General features: G+C 46.8%; 1 protein-coding gene across 3 annotated transcripts in view; it reads left to right on the top strand.

The window, feature by feature from the left end:
• slc9a7 (solute carrier family 9 member 7) overlaps positions 1-19,304 on the top strand; it is a 205,973-nt gene that overhangs the window by 75,713 nt on the left and 110,956 nt on the right. For all 3 annotated transcript variants that reach the window (XM_072477258.1, XM_072477259.1, XM_072477257.1), the window contains exons 2-3: positions 7,918-8,120; positions 17,761-17,838. In XM_072477258.1, coding sequence (XP_072333359.1) covers positions 7,918-8,120; positions 17,761-17,838 — 281 coding nt within the window. The remainder of the gene's footprint in view (positions 1-7,917; positions 8,121-17,760; positions 17,839-19,304) is intronic.

Raw genomic sequence — 19,304 nt, 5'->3', positions numbered from 1 at the left:
CACGGTGGATCTAAAGTCTGCATACCACCAGCTCCCAATCCGCCCGGAGGATCGCCACTACACGGTGTTTGAGGCAGATGGCCGCCTTTTTCACTTCCTCCGGGTCCCTTTTGGCAACACGAACGAGGTTTCAGTGTTCCAACGAGCAATGGACCGAATGGTGGACCAGTACGGGCTGCGGGCCACGTTTCCGTACTTGGACAACGTCACCACCTGCGGCCATGATCAGCAGGACCACGACGCCAACCTCCACCGATTTCTCCAAACCGCCCAAAAACGTAATCTCACCTATAATAAGGAGAAATTAGTTTTCCGCACCACCAGGCTCGTCATCCTCGGCTACGTCGTGGAAAACGGAGTCCTAGGGCCCGACCCTGACCGTCTGCGCCCCCTCCTGCAACTCCCTCTCCCTCACTGTCCCAAGGCCCTCAAGAGGTGCCTTGGATTTTTTTTCCTACTACGCCCAGTAGGTCCCCCAGTATGCGGACAAAGCCCGCCCACTATTTAAGGCCACCCTTTTCCCTTTGGCAGCCGAGGCCTGCCAGGCCTTCAACTGCATCAAGGCGGACATCGCCACAGCCGCGATGCGCGCGGTGGACAGGTCGGTCCCCGTTCAGGTGGAGAGCGACGCATCAGAGGTCGCTCTCGCCGCCACTCTCAATCAAGCAGGCAGACCGGTTGCGTTTTTTTCATGCACCCTCACCGCCTCTGAACTTCGACACTCCTCGGTCGAAAAAGAGGCTCAAGCCATCGTGGAATCCATTCGGCACTGGAGGCACTACCTCGCTGGTAGGAGGTTTACCCTCGTCACCGACCAACGATCGGTAGCCTTCATGTTCGACAATACGCAGCGGGGCAAAATCAAGAACGATAAGATCTCAGGAGATAACATGGAGGGTGGGGTAAACTGGCACGTGCGGGCGAGAGCCAGTGTATAAAGCTATGTAAATATACCATTTTGCCATGTATACATCTTGCTCAGTGCGATTTTGTGTTATTTTGTTACGGGGGAGGAGTAGGTATTGTTTGTAAGGGAAAAAAATTGTGTTGTTAAAAAACTTCAATAAATATATATTTTTTTAAAAGAACGATAAGATCTTGCGGTGGAGAATTGAACTCTCCACCTATAATTACGATATAGTATATCGTCCTGGAAAGCTCAACGAGTCCCCAGATGCCCTGTCCTGCGGCACACGCGCCAGTGCGCAAGAGGACCGACTACGGGCTATACACGATGACCTCTGCCACCCGGGGGTCACCCAGCTCGCCCATTATATCAAGGCCCGCAACCTGCCCTACTCCGCCGAGGAGGTTAGAGCCATGACCAGGGACTGCCAAATCTGTGCGGAGTGTAAACCGCACTTCTAGCGACCAGATAAGGCCCACCTGGTGACGGCGTCCCGGCCCTTTGAACGCCTCGGTATCGATTTCAAAGGGCCCCTCCCCTCGAATAATCGCAGTACCTACTTTCTCAATATTATTGATGAGTTCTCCCGTTTCCCGTTTGCCATCCCGTGCCCCGATATGACCACCCCCACTGTTATCAGAACCCTGCATAGTGTCTTCACCCTGTTTGGTTTCTCCAACTACGTCCACAGCGACAGGGGCTCGTCGTTCATGAGCGACGAACTGCGTCAGTACCTGCTCAGTAAAGGCATTGCCTTGAATAGGACTAGCAGTTACAACCCCCGGGGAAACGGACAGGTGGAGAGGGAGAAAGCGACGGTCTGGAAGACCGTCCTACTGACCCTACGGTCCAGGAATCTCCCGGTTTCCCACTGGCAGGAAGTCCTCCCCGATGCGCTCCATGCTATTAGGTCCCTCCTTTGCACGGCCACAAACCAGACTCCTCATGACCACTTGTTTATTTTCCCTAGAGGGACTACCTCGGGCCTCGCTCCCACCCTGGCTGATGACACTGGGTCCGGTTCTACTCCGGAAACCCGTTCGGACCCATAAGATCGATCCCCTGGTAGAGAGGGTCCTGCTGCTGCACTCAAACCCACACTATGCATATGTTGAGCAATCCGCGCCCGGCCCAGCGTGGGCTGAGAGAATCATGCCCTGTGTGTTTACGTTAGGCTCTTCATTGAAGTATTCTTGCGGATTATCACTCTGCTATGTTGTCAGTTAAAGTCTGTGAACTTTTTTTCGCAGTGTTGTCAGTGAACAGCTATGTTTTAGGGCTGGTTTAGCTCAGTTGGCTGGACAGCTGGTTTGTGATGCAGAGCAAGGCCACTGGCGACCGTTCAATTCCCGTACCGGCTGAAGTTATTCATGAAGGCCCCGCCTTCTCAGGTGTGGTGATCCTCGGGTTAAACCACCACTAGTCAGCTCTCCCCCTCCAAGGTCATCTGCGACTATGACGACTTTACTAATACACAAGGTAAAAGGTAATGCTATTGTGATTAAATGAGGGGCAGCACGGTGGCGCAGTGGGTTAGCCCTGCTGCCTCACTGCGCCGAGATCCCAGGTTCGATCCCGTCTCTGTGTCACTGTCCGTGTGGAGTTTGCACATTCTCCCCGTGTTTGCGTGGGTTTCGCCCCCACAGCCCAAAGATGTGCAGGCTAGGTGGATTGAACACACTAAATTGCCACTTAATTGGGGGGAAAAAATGAATTGGGTACTCTAAATTTATAAGAAAAAGAAAACATTTTTAAAAAAAAAGAAGATCCTCTCTGATCAGCAGGTTTGTCCAACGAAGGACCTGATCCAGATGGATCTGGAAGATCTCTGATTCCATTCCAAGTCTGGGCTGAGTCATCATCATGTGGGATTGAATCTGCAGTTGGTTTCCCCACTTGTTCAGAGCTATATCATGTTGTTTTCTACTGCCTCTGCCTGCGTTTCGACGCCCCTCAACTCTACTCACTGGGAGCGGGGTCACAATAGAATGTTTTCAGCATTCTGATATTTACATCAGTGCCGCTAGCCGAGTATTGTATTCCTGATGTACTAAGTTTTGTGAGGCCACACCTGGAGTATTGTGTTCAGTTTTGGTCTCCTTACTTGAGAAAGGACGTACTGGCACTGGAGGGTGTGCAGAGGAGATTCACTAGGTTAATCCCAGAGCTGAAGGGGTTGGATTACGAGGAGAGGTTGAGTAGACTGGGACTGTACTCATTGGAATTTAGAAGGATGAGGGGGGATCTCATAGAAACATATAAGATTACGAAGGGAATAGGATAGATGCGGGCAGGTTGTTTCCACTGGCGGGTGAAAGCAGAGCTAGGGGGCATAGCCTCAAAATAAGGGGAAGTAGATTTAGGACTGAGTTTAGGAGGAACGTCTTCACCCAAAGGGTTGTGAATCTATGGAATTCCTTGCCCAGTGAAGCAGTAGAGGCTCCTTCATTAAATGTTTTTAAGATAAAGATAGATAGTTTTATGAAGAATAAAGGGATTAAGGGTTATGGTGTTCAGGCCGGAAAGTGGAGCTGAGTCCACAAAAGATCAGCCATGATCTCATTGAATGGTGGAGCAGGCTCGAGGGGCCAGATGGCCTACTCCTGCTCCTAGTTCTTATGTTCTTATGTTCTTATGTTTTTACGTTCCATGCAAGGTTATCCCAGTTGTGGGGTTGGGCGTCGCTGTGGATGGAACCTCGGTGGTGCTATTTGCATTTTTTTGGGGTGAGGAAGACTATTTAGATGGAGGCGGCGGCTCCAGAACGTTGTGCTCCAGAATCTTTGAATGTTTTGTCAGTCGGCGGTAAAGGGAACATTTTTATCAAAACAGAATTGAGCACAAAGCTGTGGTCATGTGAAACCACAAAGGAAGTGAGTCAGGGGCTTGGTAAACTATCTCATCCCAGAATTCATCGCTACTGCTCCTAAATGGGTTAATGGTTATTTAACGACCCCCCCTCCTCCCTCTCGGCCCGTGATTTGCTCCTTTATTTATGGATTTATTAGTGACTGTCTTACTGAGTTCTGGCCACCCCCACATCTTCCCTCGGCCTACCGCCCCCTCCTCTTTGAGGTACAGAGGACATTGATGACCATAGCCTTCCATTCGATTGGCCCATGATTATCCTTGGCAAAGTACTGCAGCGGTTTGCTGTTGCTTTCTGCATTATTGCGGGCCAGGAAGCTCTCTGGCTCTTACTGACTCCCATCCAGTTTATTGGAAGGATTTACAGGCTGTTTGGTCACGTTGTGACGGCACCATCCTGAAGTTGGGACCTGAACCCGGAGTTTCTGGCCCAGGTGGGGCAGGGACAAGCGTCCTGATGGTGGGACCGGAAGTAAGTGGGTCCTCTGCTCTTGAGGTGGGCCGGCTGTCCTGACAGAACCATGCGATTGCCCACCAGCCAGTCGGCTGTGCATTGTTGAGGGACCTGGCCAATTTTGCAGCGGGAACGGGCTGGAAGTTGCCGATTTCCCCCTGTTCCCTCATAGATTCCGCTCAGTTTGTTTGTTGCGGGACGAATATTGGATATGGCACTGGTTGAGGTCTCCCCTGCTTTCCGTTCAAAATGGTCCAGTGGGATCTCTTAATGTCCACTTGAGGGACCAGGCAGGTCTCGGTTTATGTTCTCCGGTTGTGGCGGGCATAATCTTTAAATTTAGAGCTAGGCTCTTCATGGGTGAGATCACCTTTCAGGATGGTGGGACCTTCCTATGAAGGGAGATGAGGGAAACTGGCCATGTATTCTCCAGAGTTTGGAAGAAATGAGAGATGATCTCATTGAGACCTACAAAATAGGACTGTGGTGAGGAGAATTATTTTTACTCCCGAGTGTTGCGAATCGTTGGACTTCTCTGCCACAGAGGGCTGTGGAAGCTCAGTCATTGTTTTTAAGCAGAGACTGACAAATTTTGAAATACCAATGACCTAAAAAAGATATGGGGATAATGTGGACATTGAAGCGGATGATCGTATGATCATGATCATATGGGCAGCATGGAAGCACAGTCGTTAACACTGTTGCTTCACAGTGTCGGGGACATGGGTGCCATTCCTGGCCTGGGTCACTGCCTGTCCGGGGCCTGCACATTCTCCCCGTGTCTGCATGGGTTTCCTCCGGGTGCTCCGGTTTCCTCCCACAAGTTCCGAAGGACGTGCTTGTTAGGTGAATTGGACATTCTGAATTCTCCCTCAGTGTACCCGAACAGGCGCCGGAATGTGGCGACTAGGAGATTTTCGCAGTAACTTTATTGCAGTGTTAATGTAAGCCTACCTGTGACACTAATAAAGATTATTATTATTATTATATTGAAAGGTGGACCAGGCTCGATGGGCTGAATGGCCTACTCTCCTATGTTTCTACATTCACACAAAAAGGATTTTGGAAAACTGGACTATTTTCCTGCCTTGCTCCCAATGCGTCCCAAAAACCTGTTGAGGTCGGAGGTCAGTTAAAGGCTTTGAAAACCGCAGTGGATAGCGTTCTGTTCGAAACTCAGGAAGAGTTTAGTACGAGATATAGGAGAGGAATGGACTGTTGATCCCCTCCAGCCTCCTCTGCCATTTGATGAGATCATGACTAACCTAAATCAGACCAACCTCTGCACCATGTCCTTCAATAGCATTGGCTAACAAATATCTATCGATCTGAACCTTTTAATTTGATAAGTAATCAAGTAATAAGTAATCTAGCTGTTTGTGAAAGAGTTTTCCAAACTTCTACCATCCTTTATGCGAGGGAGTATTTTCTTAATTTTACTCCTTTAAATGCCTGGGTCAAGTATTTTTGGCTCTGTTCCCAGTCCTCTATTCCTCAATGAGCAATAGTTCTCTCAATTGGTCCTGTATGTTCGCCTTAAGCAGGGGTATTAATGGTCACAGAACCAAAGTGATTAGTTGGAGATTAATTGAATCTCTGTCGATTATTGAACAAGGGAGATTATAAGTCCCGAAATGAACTCGTAATGTTCTTATTTCTGAGCAGCAATTTATTTGTGATTCCTTAACGAGGCTTCATATAAATCATGTACCTGTTCGGTGAGCTTGTATTTGAGAGGCCTACTTCCTGTTCCTTCCTATTTTTGTTTTGAGTTCATTGGACTGAGTGTGGGGATGAGCTCTGAACTGAGCTATCTGTTGAGTCGGGAATATATCAACAGCTATTTACTGGTGTATCAATAAATAGAATCAACCAGCACATAAAAGGCCTATCTTATCATGCCTATATAGGCTGATTTGAAAGAGCCGTCAATTAGTCCCATTTCCTTGCCCTTTCCACATAACCAGGCAAAATCTGCTCCATTAAATATTTATCCAATTCCCTTTGAAAGTCATTGTTTGATCTGCTTCAACCCCCTTTTCAGGCAGGGTATTATAGGCCTCCCTCACTTTGGTGGATCGTGTCCCCTGGTTAAACAACCCTTCAGTCACTGGAGACACTGTCTCTTTATTTACTCTTATCAAAAGCCCTTCATGGGACGGTGACAGATTTCTGACCGCAGTCACAACCAGACTGGCCATAGATATTGCCAGAACTCGTCATCCTGCCCATCCACCTGTCAGCCCTCTGCAGCTGCGTTCCCATTTCAGCCTTTCCAAACCTGACTCGAAGCCATGTCATCATCTTGTGAGAGGTTTCTGACTGTGAGCTGTGCATAACAGGTGCCCTAGTGCTTGCTGCTCTTCCTTTTAATCCATTCCCAGGATACGGGCCTCGTTAGTAAGGCTAGTATTTATTGCCCATGATTTGATGCCCTCGAAGGTGCTGGTGCCGTCACCTTGAACCGTTGCAGTCCACGTGGTACATGGACCATGACAACTGGATCTTTACCCTCCCACTCCAAATTCCTATGCATCCCCGATGAGATATCCTGAACCTGAGCACCAGTTAGGCAACACAACCTTGACTTCTGATCCTGGTCACAGAACAGTGTCAATGCCCCTAACTATATTACCCCCAATTACGACTACATTTCTCTTCCCCCACTTTAATGGCTCCCTGTACCACGGTGCTGTGGTCAGTTTGCTCATCCTTCCTGCAGTCCCTGTTCCCGTCCACACAAGGAGCAAGAATCTCGAACCTGCTGGACAAGGCCGAGGGCTGAGGCTCCTGCAACCCTACCCCCTGGATCCCTCTACCTGCCTCACTCACAGCCACACCTTCCTGTCCCTGGCCACTTGCCGAATTCAAGGTAGTTAGTCTGAAGGGTGTGACTGCCTCTTGAAACACAGCGTCCAGGTAACTCTTTCCCCCTCCCTAATATGGCACAGCGTCCGAGGCTCGGACTCCTGCTCATCAACTCTGAGCCGGAGTTCCTCAAGCAACCAACACTTGCTATAGATCTGGTCACTTAAGGGCCACAATGGGGTCCACAACATGCAGGAGCAACACATCGCTTGGCCCTGCTTCTCTATTTTAGTTAATTACATTTTAATTTGTTTTTCTATTTAAATTGCCAACAGTTTTTAGTCTCTCTGATTTGTAAAATATTTCTCCTTGTTACCTTTAATCTAAGAGTAAATAATTGTTAATGCAAATTAGCAGTTACTTAGCAGCCAATAATTGTTTTTCTATGGCGCCTCTCTTTGTTTTCCTGTGTCCCTACCATTCTCTCGGCATTTCGTCTCGCTCTGCACGCTCTTTAATTAAGTCTCTCGGCTCTCTATACGCTCTTCAATGAAGTCTCGCCTCTCTCTCCGTGCTCTTTAATGAAGTCCCATCTCTCTCCGTGCTCTCTACTGAAGTTTTGCCTCTCTCTCCGCGCTCTTTACTCTTAACTAACTCTGTATTCATAACTTGATATTGCCTTTAAGTTTAGGGCTCTAATTTCAGACCTGTGGTTCTCATCCTTAAACCGAATGTGAAATGAGGCCATGTCTCGTTGCAGTGCTGAAACAGCCTGTGCACTACTAGTTCCAGAAGATATTTTTCTAAGAAATTGCCCCAAATGTACTAAATGCACTGTGTAACGAGCATGCTCTTTAATGACTGATGTGTTTGTTTACAGGACTCCTTGTCGGAGTGATCCTCCGGTATGGCATCCCTTCCACGAATAGCCACGGCAAGGTTCCCATTGGCTGTGCACTACAGAACAGGGCAGTGACCACACTCCTGGTAAACGTCAGTGGGAAGTTTTATGAATATTCCTTGAAGGGGGAAATCAATTCTGCAGAAATAAACAACGTGGAACAAGATGACATGTTGAGAAAGGTAAGACACATTTTATCTTTGCAATGCAGCTCCTGGATTTATTTATTTAAAGGTTAATGCAACCACCACCTTCTCTTCGAATAAAGCTTTGCCTTCAAGATCTCCGATTGTTCAAGAAAGAAACTTTTGTGGCCAACATTGAGGAATTTGATTGTCAAAACAGGAGTGCATATCCCAGAAACCCAAAGTGAAAACAGAATTTGTCTTGGTTGGTCAGCATAATGCAGTGGTCCTATCTGCCCTTCTGTTGTCAGATGTTGGCTGTCCTGTGCATTTCCAAATGTATTGCTTTTATTTAATATCTCCGGCATTCGTGGTTTGGAAGGATAGGCAGAAAGGAAAAGGAGGCTGGGTATCATTGTTAATAAAGGATGAGACCCGCACAGTGGAGAGAAGTGATCTTGGCTCGGAAGATGTAGAATCCATTTCAGTGGAGATAAACAATTTGAAAACCAGCAAAAGATGATTATGAAATTAATAGAGGGAGAAAATAATTACTGAGCGTAAGCTGGTAAGAAATTTTTAAACTGACAGTAAGAGCTTCTATATAAAAAGGAAGAGAGTAGCTAAAATAAATATTGATCTCTTAAGAGGGTGAGACTGGACAATTAATAATGGGAAACCAAGAAATGACAGAGACTTTGACTAAGTATTTTGTATCTGTCCTGTTCGGACACATCACATGAATCGTAAAAAATTAGGGGGCAAAAGGGCGCAAGAAATTCCAAGCAATCACAGTCAATAGAGAAAAAGTACAGGGACTAATGGCAATAAAGGCTGACAAATCTGCTGATGGCCTGTATCCCAGGGTCTTAGAAGATGTGACTGCAGAAATAGTGGATGCATTGGTTGAAAACTTCCAAAACCCCTCATTCTGGTCCTGGCAGATTGGAAACGTGCAAACGTTACGTCCTGTTGTGTATTCATGGTATTTCTAGTGTTTCCTCACGAGCAGCCTTATAGTGCAACGTTAAGAGACCGATCATGTGACGTAATCCACCATTTGCATGGGCAGACATGCAGTGTAACATCGCGGCTGATGACCTCCGGTGGCGGCCTTGCAGTGAACGGTCGCACATAAGGGGTGAGGTGTTGGTTTCTGCTCCAGTGAAGGTCAATGGGGTATTTGAGACCTTTAACCAGGGACTACAAAGCCTCCGGAGGGAGACTCGACTATGGTTCAGTTTCTGGCTTGGTTGGTCTTCCCGGTGGTGGAAAGGGAAAGAGGGCTGGAGCTGGGATGCCACTCAGGCTGGAGGAAAGTATGAATTGCATTCGTTCAATACAGTCGGGGAAGGGAGTTCGCGACTGTGTTGGGGCCACACCTGTCGGACATGGGGAGGGAGGGGGGGGGGGGGGCGGGTTGCCGGGCACGCTGGCGCAGGCATCAATCTCCTTATTCTTGAAAAAGGATAAAGATTCCATGGAGTGTGGGTCGTATCGGCCCATTTCTCTGTCGAACGCTGATGCAAAGCTATTGGCTAACGCGTTGGCAACTCATTTAGAGGGGTGCCTGCCGGGGGTGATTTCTGAGGATCAGATGGGTTTTGGCCAACATTAGGATTCTCCTGAATGTGAAGCTGTCGCCCTGGTCGGGGTCGACCCAGAGGTAATCGCCCCCATGGACGCGGGAAAAGCGTTTTGACCGGGTGGAGTGGGGTACTTTTATGAGCTACTCGGAAGGTTTGGCTTTGGGCCTAAATTCATTTTGTGGGTTAGGTTTTGTACAGGGCCCCTACTGCGCGTGTCTGTACCAATACATTAAGTTTGGGATACATAGGGCAGCACGGTGGCGCAGTGGGTTAGCCCTGCTGCCTCACGGTGCCGAGGTCCCAGGTTCGATCCCGGCTCTGGGTCACTGCCCTGTCCGTGTGGGAGTTTATACATTCTCCCCATGTTCTCCCTCACAACCCAAAGATGTGCAGGGCAGGTGGATTGGCCACGCTAAGTTGTCCCTTAATTGGAAAAAATGAATTGGGTACTCTAAATTTTAAAACACAAGTTTGGGATACATTCAGTTTTATAGGGGTACAAGGCAGGGGTGTCCATTTTCCCCGTTACAGTTTGCCTTGGCGATTGAGTCATTGGCCATTGGATCTGGGTCTTGGGCAAGGTGGAAGGGCATAGAGAGGGAAGGTTGGGAGCATAGGTGTCCCTGTATGCGAATGATTTATTGTTGTATATTATGGACTCTCTTTCTAATGCGGGGAAGATAATGGAGGTGCTAAGGAAGTTCAGTTCCTTCTCAGGATATAGATTGAACATGGGAAAGATGCTGACCTGGAGAAGCGACTCGTTTTGACTGGCCAATCTAGTTATAGATACCTGGGGAGGATCATGATTGGGCCTGGTTACATAAGTTGAACCTGGTCAGTCTGGTAGAGAGGGGGGGGTGAAGATGGACTTGAAGAGATGGGATGCCCTCCCGTTGTCACTGGCAGGAAGGGTTCAGTCGATTTAAGATGAACATTCTTCCAAGTGTTCTTATTTGTGTTTCTGGCGATGGGGGAAGCTCAGCAATGGCCTCCAGCCTTTTTCCCAAGTTTTTTGGGACGATCAAAAAGCTAATTTTGACTTTTGTTTGGGTGGGTATGGCGTTCCTGCAGAGGGGGCAGGCAGTCGTGGCGGTGGGGGGTGGGAAGAAGGGGTGGTTGTCATTACCTAATCTGATGTCTTATTATTGGGTGGCAAATCTTGAAAAAGTGCGGGGGTGGGTTGTGGATTTGGGGTCAGTTTGTGGGCGGATGGAGGTTTCCTGTATAGGTTCAAGTTTGACAGCACTTATTACTGCCCCTGTCCATTGTCTCTGGCCAGGTACTCTGAGCCCAGTGGTAACAGCTTCTCTGAGAATTTAGAACCAATTCTGACAGCACTGTAAACAGGAGCCCATGTTGCTACTGGCACCGATCTATAGGAATCATAGGTGTGTACCGACTGGGATAGATTCGTCATATAAGTTCTGGGAGAGGGAGGCATCCGGGAGGTTTAGGGATTTGTTTGTGGAGGGTAGGTTTGTTGAGCTGGAGGAGTTAGTGAGATAGGGAAGGGAGGATATCAGATATATATGGGCAGTTGACAGCGAGGGAGAGCTCTTTGTTGGAGGAAGCAAAGGGGAAATCCGAGGAAGAGTTGGGTTTGACTTTGGGATGGGGGTGTGGAGCAAGGCTCTGCATTGAGTCAATTTCACCTCCTCGTGTGCAAGACTGAGCTTGATTCAGTTTAAAGTGGTACACAGGGCGCATATGACCAGGGCACGTGTGAGTGGGTTCTTTTCGGGTACAGAGGACAAACGAGTGTTGCTCGAGGGGCCAGTGAACCACTCGCAAATGTTTTGATCTTGCCTTAAGTTTAAATTCTGGGCTTCCTGCTTCAATACAGTGGTGGTGATTTTCAGAGTTAGAGTAGAGCTGTGCCCAAGGGTCAGACTTGTTCAGGTTGCAGGAGGGGAGGAAGGCTGATGTCTAGCCTTTGCCTCTGGTCGCCCAGAGGTGGGTTCTGTTCGGATGCAGGGCAAGGGTGTTGCCTAAGGTGTCGGCATGGCTGGAGGATTTGTTCGAATTCCCGCATTTGGAAAAAACAGAGTACGCCATTAGGGGATTCCGCGGAGGAAGGGTTCTACTCTAGGTAGATACCGTTCCTTGCCTTCTTTATGGAGCTGGTTGTCGTCAGCAAATAGGTGAGGGGCAGTGGCTATGTGGGGCGGGGAAGAGGGGCTTTGGCGGGGTGTCTGGAGGTGGCGCTTGGTGGCAAGGGTAATTTTATTCAAATTGTATAAATCCGTTAGACCTTTTGTGTTTGTATAAATCCGTTAGACCTTTTGTGTTTGTATGTTATAACAACATTTCTTGAATAAAATGTTTTTTTTAAAATTGCTGCTTATCATAATATCCCTTGAATAAAGCTCTTCCTTTGTTTGAACCTCTGGGGCCTGCAGGCTTCACTTTAAAATCGCCACATAAAAACTGGCGACGAGGTCGGCGAACAGCGTTTGTCGCCACCTGGAAAAAAATAATAATAATTAAAATCTTCCCCACATGAAAACTGGCGATGGGGGAAGCTCAGCAATGGCTACAGCCACCAGAGGAACCACAACGTCATTGAGGAATCGGAAGAAACAAAGGATCCAAAGAAACGAAAGAAGCTCGTCATGTGCTCTGCCCAAAATGATCCGTAACTGTACCGGGAGCACTGAGGAGCAAGCACCCTGCAACAACCAAATTCGAGCTGGGCTGTTGGGAAAGACAAAAGGAAAACAGGCTGAGCTCGGGTTGTGTCTTGTTTTGGGGAGAAAGGAAGCAAGATAATGCTAGAAATTCGTGGCACATTGTGCTTACGCAAGTCCTTCCATAGTGAAAAATGGCGGGGGGTCTTGGCGCCGTGGAATGTTTGATGGGAATACAGAGCTATGGTGCTCATTTGGAGAGATTTAACTATTTTATCAAAGTGAACAAAATAGCAGCAGATATAGTAGTCCCAACTTTTCTGAGACTGATTGGGGGGGACAAAAGTTTAACCTCCTGAGGAATCTGGTACAGCCGCAAATGACGGGCATGAAAACCTACGATGAAATAGTGGAAATTTTGCAAGTCCGCTCGTCATCGAAACCTTTAGTCATCGACTAAGAAGAAGGTAAATTGATTGCACAGTTTGTAGCTAACCTGAAAAGACTGGCGAATTTTGGGATGTGTTAAACGATACCATCAGAGATAGATTTGTCTTTGGTTTAAGGAGCGAAACTATTCAAAAATGATTGTAAACCGAAAGCAACCTGACCTTCACAGATAGCTTTGGAAGTTGCTGTATCCATGGAATTAGCAGCCAAAGAAGCCCAACAGTTGAGTTCAAGCACAAGAATTCACAAGATGCTGGCTGAAACTCGAACATAAAACCCAGACTTGTACTTGCCACAGGTGTGCAAATACCTGGCACTCAAATTGTTGTTGCAAAGGCATCATTTGCAGAAATTGTGGCAGAAAGGGCCTCATTGTACAAGCTTGTTAGAAAAAGAAACCAGTTTCAGGCAAAGGCTTCAAAAAGCAAGAGCTGAATAAATTTCAGCTGTACAGTTTAAAAATAAGGGGCCTCTCATTTAAGGCTGAAGTGAGGAGATACATCTTCTGTTCTTAGCCTTTGGAATTTTCTTTTGCAAACAGCAGTGGAGGCTGAGACTACATTACAACGGTGACTGGGCTGCAAAAGTATTTCATTGACTGTAAAGAGCTTTGAGACGTTTGGAATTGTGAAAAGTGCCATTTAAAAATAAATAAATTCAGAGTACCCAATTCATTTTTTCCAATAAAGGGACAATTTAGTGTGTTCAATCCACCTACACTGCACATATTTTGGGGATTGTGGGGTTGAAACCCACGCAAACAGGGGGAGAATGTGCAAACTCCACACGGACAGTGATCCAGAGCCGGGATCGAACCTGGGACCTCGTGCCGTGAGGCAGCAGTGCTAACCACTGTGCTACCGTGCTGTCCAAAAGTGCCATATTTTGAATGATTGTATATATTCGAGGCTTGAGGTAGGTCCTTGAACCATAGTGGAGACGTGGCCAGGATCAGATTGGGAATGATTTTATCGAATAATGGAACAGACTCGAAAGGATATACGACCTCCTCCTCCGCTTTCTATTTTTTTTGCTAAGAATTTGTAGTTGTGAATTGGGTTTCAGGGTGGCATTTGAAATGAAAGACGTTACGAGAGCATCCATCACTTTTGTCAGTAACGTCCCCAAGACGCTTCATGTAAATTGCCTTAAGCGTAATTGCTGTGGCTGGGGCAACCGCATCAGCCACTGTGTCCCTCAGCAAGGCCTCACAAACAGGGACAAAATAACTGACCATTGATCTCCAGTGTTGCCATTTGATAAGTGCAGGTTATACTAGTCAGTCCCCTCTGCCTCACTGCTTTGGAGCTTTTTGGAGTAAATTTGTAACAAAATTGCCTCAACCCTTCTTTCTTGTCACTCCCCCCCCCCCCCCCCCCCCCCCCCCACCACCACCTCCTGGCCTCCCACCCACCACACCTGAAACTATTTAAACTCCTGCCCAAGTCTGAGACTGCAATTCTCTTATTATTTTGAATTTCCTATTTTTTGTTCCTGTTCCCTGCCATTTGCCTTTTACGGAGTACGCAAACAGGAAGTATGGCTTTTGTAAAGCTCCAACGAATAGCAATCAATATCTTTTTCACGTAGCTTTCCAGCTGAGACATTTCGTCAATGGCCCAGTGGCTTTGTTTTCTGCTGAAGAAAACGGAGTTTATTTTACTGCACGTATTTTCCCTAACCCTACCACAGGAGTTTCCGTTACGTTGTATAAAAAGAAAAGAAAAAGTCCCTAAATAACCGTAAGGTTGAATATGCATTGCAGTGGATCTCCCCGAACAGTCCATCTGTAATCAGAGGTGCCAGAGATTTGAAGAACAGCTAATGTGGTCCCATTATTTGGGTTGTAGAGACAAGCCAGGGAACTACAGACCAGCGAGTCTCACGTCAGTGGTTGTGAAACTACTGGAGAAGATTCTGAAGGAGAGAATCTATCTCCACTTGGGAGAGGCAAGGTTTGATCAGGGATAGTCAACATGGCTTTGTCAGAGGGAGATCATGCCTAACAAATTTGATTAAACGTTTTGAGCATATAACCAAGTGTATCATAGAATCAAGTGTATCATAGAATTTACAGTGCAGAAGGAGGTCATTCGGGTCAGCACCGGCCCTTCGAAAGAGCACCCTACATAAACCCACTCCTCCACCCTATACCCATAACCCAATAACCCAATCTAACCCCAGCAGGTCTGGCAGCATCTGTAGGGAGAGAAAAGAGCTAACGTTTCGAGTCCAGGTGACCCTTCGTCAAAGCTCATCTGGACTCGAAACGTTAGCTCTTTTCTCTCCCTACAGATGCTGTCAGACCTGCTGAGATTTTCCACCATTTTTCCTTTTTTGGTTTCAGATTTCAGCATCTGCAAGAATTTGCTTTTATCCCCCTCTCACCTTTTTGGAAACTAAGGGGCAGTTTAGCATGGCCAATCCAGTTGGACAGTGGGAGGAAATCAGAGCACCTGGAGGAAACCCATGCAGACACGGGGAGAAAGTGTACACTCAGTCACTCGAGGCCGGAATTGAACCTGGGACCCTGGAACTGTGAGGCAGCAGTGCTAACCACTGTGGCATCATGCCGCCCCCCCAATTTAAGTGTCTAGATGAGGGTAGTGCAGTTGGTGTACTTTACATGGATTTCAGCCAAGACTTTGACAAGGTCCCACATGGAATACTTATTAAGAAGGCACATGCACATGGGAAACAGAGTGATTTGACAAGGCGGATTCATAATTGGCTTAGCGGTAGGAGACGGAGGTTGGTGATAAACGGCTGCTTTAGTGTCTGGAAGCCAGTGGCCAGTGGCGTACCACAGGGATCCGTGCTGGGCCCCCTATTGTTTGTCATTTATATAAATGACATAGATGACTATGTGGGGGTAGGATCAGTAAGTTTGCGGATGACACATATTGGCAGGGTGGTTAATAGTGGGGTTGAGTATTTTGGGTTACAGGAAGATCTAGACGGGATGGTCAAATTGGAGGATAAGTGGCAGATGGAATTTAACCCTGAAAAGTGTGAGGGGATACACTTTTGAAGGAGTAATTTGACAAGGACGTATACTGACACTGGGAAGTTCCGAAGAACAAAGGGACCTTGCCGTGTTTGTAAATAGATCTCTGAAGGCAGAAGGGCAGGTTAATAGGGTGGTGAAACAGGCATACAGGACACTCACTTTTATCAATCGAGATTACAAAAGCAGGGAGTTCATAATGGAGCTGTATAGAACTTTGGTGAGGCCATAACTGGAGTACTGTGTGCGATTCTGGTCGTCACGTTATAGGAAGGATGTAATTGCACTGGAGGGGGTGCAGAGAAGATTCATCAGAATGTTGTCTGGGATGGAACATTTTAGTTATGAAGAGAGGTTGGATAGACTTGGGTTGTTTTCTCTGGAGCAGAGAAGACTGCGTGGTGATCTGACTGAGGTGTACAAGATTACGAGGGGCATGGATAGGGAGCAGCTGTTCTCCTTAGTTGAAGGGTCAGTTACGAGGGGGACACAAGTTCAAAGTGAGGGTTGAGGGGGGATTTGAGGAAAAATATTTTTACCCAGAGAGTGGTGACTGTCTGGAATGCACTGATTGGGAAGGTGGTAGACGCGTGTTGCCTCACATCCTTTAAAACGTACCTGGATGAGTACTTGGCACACTATAACATTCAAGGCTACGGGCCAAGTGCTGGCAATTGGGATTAGGTGTGCAGGTCAGGGCCTTTCGTGCATCGGTGCAGACTCAATGGGCCAAAGGGTCTCTTCTGCACTGTAAGATTTTGTGATTCATTAGCTCTGTAGTATGTATTGATGCAGATTGTTATTTTCACTGGTTGCTGCATGGGCGCAGTGGAAACATTGTGATACAAGAAATGACAAATTTATTGATTTGTTCTTTGGGATGTAACAAGCAGGGTAGATAAAGGAGAACCAGTAGACATTGTGTATTTGGATTTCCAAAAGGTATTCAACAAGGTTCCACATAAAAGGTTACAGCACAAGATAAGTGCTCATAGTGTTGGGGTGGTATTGGCATAGAGGATTAGCAGGAAAGAAGAGTCAGGATAAATAGGGAATTTTCAGGTTGACAAACTGTAGCTAGTGGAACACCGCAGGGATCCAGCCTCCGGTGTCAACTGTTCACAATCTAAACAATGACTTTGATGAAGGGGCTGAATGCACTGTGGCCCAACTTGTTATTGACACTAAAGAAAAGCAAGTTGTGAGGAAAATACAGAGAGTCTGCAATGGGATAGGTTAAGTAAATGGGCAAAACATTTGGCCAATGGGATAATGTGGGAAAATGTGAGGTTGTCCACTTTGGCATGAAGAATAAATAAGGAGAATATTATTTAATTGTAGGGAAGCTGCAAAATACTGTAGTAGAGAGGGATATGGCTTCCTTGTTCATGAATCGCAAAAGGTTGGAATGTAGGTACAGCAGGTAATTAGGATGGCATATGAAATGTTCGCTTTTATTGCAAGGCAGACTGGGGATAAAAGTAGGGAATTATTGCTATAACTGTACCGCGCATTGGTGAGACTGCCCTTGGGATACTGTTTACAGTTCTTGTCTCCTTACTTAAAGAGACTTGCATTGGACCCAATTCCGAGAAAGTTTACGAAGCTGCTTCATGGGATGAAGGGCTTGTCTTGTGGTGAACCATTAGAGTTCCCTGTACTCATTTGAATTTGGAGGAATGAGCGAGAGCTAATCTTATTGAAACATAGAAGGTCCTGTTGGGGCTCGATGCTGCGAGAATGTTTCCCTTCGCGCGTGGCCGGGGAAAGCAGCGATGGGCTGGGTTATCAGATATGTTCAAGGCTGAGTTAGTTAGATTTGGCCGAGTTAGTTAGATTTTTGTTCGACAAGGCAGTCGAGGGTTTTTGCGAAGAGGCAGGAAAGTGGAGTGAAGGTCACAGTCCAATCAGCAATAATCTTAGAATGATGGTGCACCCACTTCCGTTTGTTACGTGTGTTGATCTGACCTGGATTTGTATGTCATTTAAATTCAAAACGTCTCTTGTATTCTTCTTTGCAGGTAACCTTTGACCCTGATGTTTTCTTCAACATTTTGCTCCCTCCAATCATATTCTACGCGGGATACAGCCTCAAAAAGGTAATGATGGTAGTGGTTAAATGTTCCCTTTTTCTTTCCATGTGGGTGGGGACAGAAGAACAGCTTTAGTGTTCACCGGGACTTGTTTCTGTTCAGCTGTTACAAATCCTATTGATTTTCATGTCAGTATAAAGAAGGGAAATGCATTGAGTGATGGCCCGAGTTTGAAAATTCATGGAGGTCCCGAGTTCCCTGTGCCATCGCCAACCTGTTGTGGGCCGCTGTTTGCTCTTGCTGCTGATTATTTCAACACTTCGACACAATGAGCACTGTGCAAGGCCGCAGTCAAGTTTGAGCCTGAACAAACCCCTGTGATTAAATGGCTTTTATTTAAACATTCTTTTTAGAGTCACATGAGATGCCAAAGACTTTGTACTCCAGCGTGAGTCATCGTAAACTCAGGGAAAGATTTACATCGCTGAAATAGGCCATTTGGCTCATTGTCTCTCATTGTCAACAAGGAACTATCCAACATGATCCCACCTTCCAACTCCTGCTGCTTAACCCTGTAGGTTACGACATTTCAGAGCATATTCAAATATTTCTTTGTATGCAATGAGTGTTTCTTCCTCTGCCACCCAGACCATAAGACATAGCAGAATTAGGCCACTCGGCCCATCGAGTTAGCACTGACCCTCTGAAAGAGTATTCCACCCAAGCTCACTTCCCCACCCTATCTCAACACAATAACCCCTTAACCTAACCTACACATCTTTTTTGAACATTCGGGGATAATTTAGCATGGCCAATCCACCTAACCTGCACGTCTTTCGACCTGTGGGAGGAAACTGGAGCACCCGGAGGAAACTCGCGCAGACGCGGGACGAGCGTGCAAACGCCACACAGACAGTGACCCAGGGCTGGATTTGAACCCGGGTCCCTGGCGCTGTGAGGCACCAGTGCTAACCACTGAGGCACTGTGCCGCCATAGTTTTATGCACTTCAATTAATCTCCTCTGAAGTCTCCTCGGTCCAAAGAAAACAAACCAAACTTTCCTCGACGCTAAAATTCTCCATTCCTGGCAACAGTCTCGTACATCTCTATCCTCTGTAGTTTAATCTCCTTTTTATCCTGAAATGCGCTGACGAGAACTGTCTGCCATACTCTAGCTGCAGCCTAACTAATGTGTTTATATGGTTCTAGCACAACATCCCTGGCTTTTGTACTCTGTCTCGGCTCTTAAGGCAAGCTTTCTTTAGGCCTTCTTGACCATCTTGTCTATCTGTCCTGCTACCTTCAGGAATCTGTGGACATGCACTCAAAGTTCCTTCAGTTCCTCTCAGAATCCTATTTCGCTCGGACTCAATGAGGTTTTAATTTTCTGACCAATTTGCCATGTGGACTGTTGTCACCCCTACCCAGTGGGTCTTGCTAAAATCCATATTGATTATATTGAATGCACTACCCTCATTGACCCTCCTCAAAAAAAATTATTTCGTCAAACATGACCTTTTAGCACATCCAT

Source organism: Scyliorhinus torazame, chromosome 15 (assembly GCF_047496885.1).
Source record: "Scyliorhinus torazame isolate Kashiwa2021f chromosome 15, sScyTor2.1, whole genome shotgun sequence".
NCBI lineage: Eukaryota > Metazoa > Chordata > Chondrichthyes > Carcharhiniformes > Scyliorhinidae > Scyliorhinus > Scyliorhinus torazame.
This window is presented reverse-complemented; position numbering and strand designations above follow the sequence as displayed.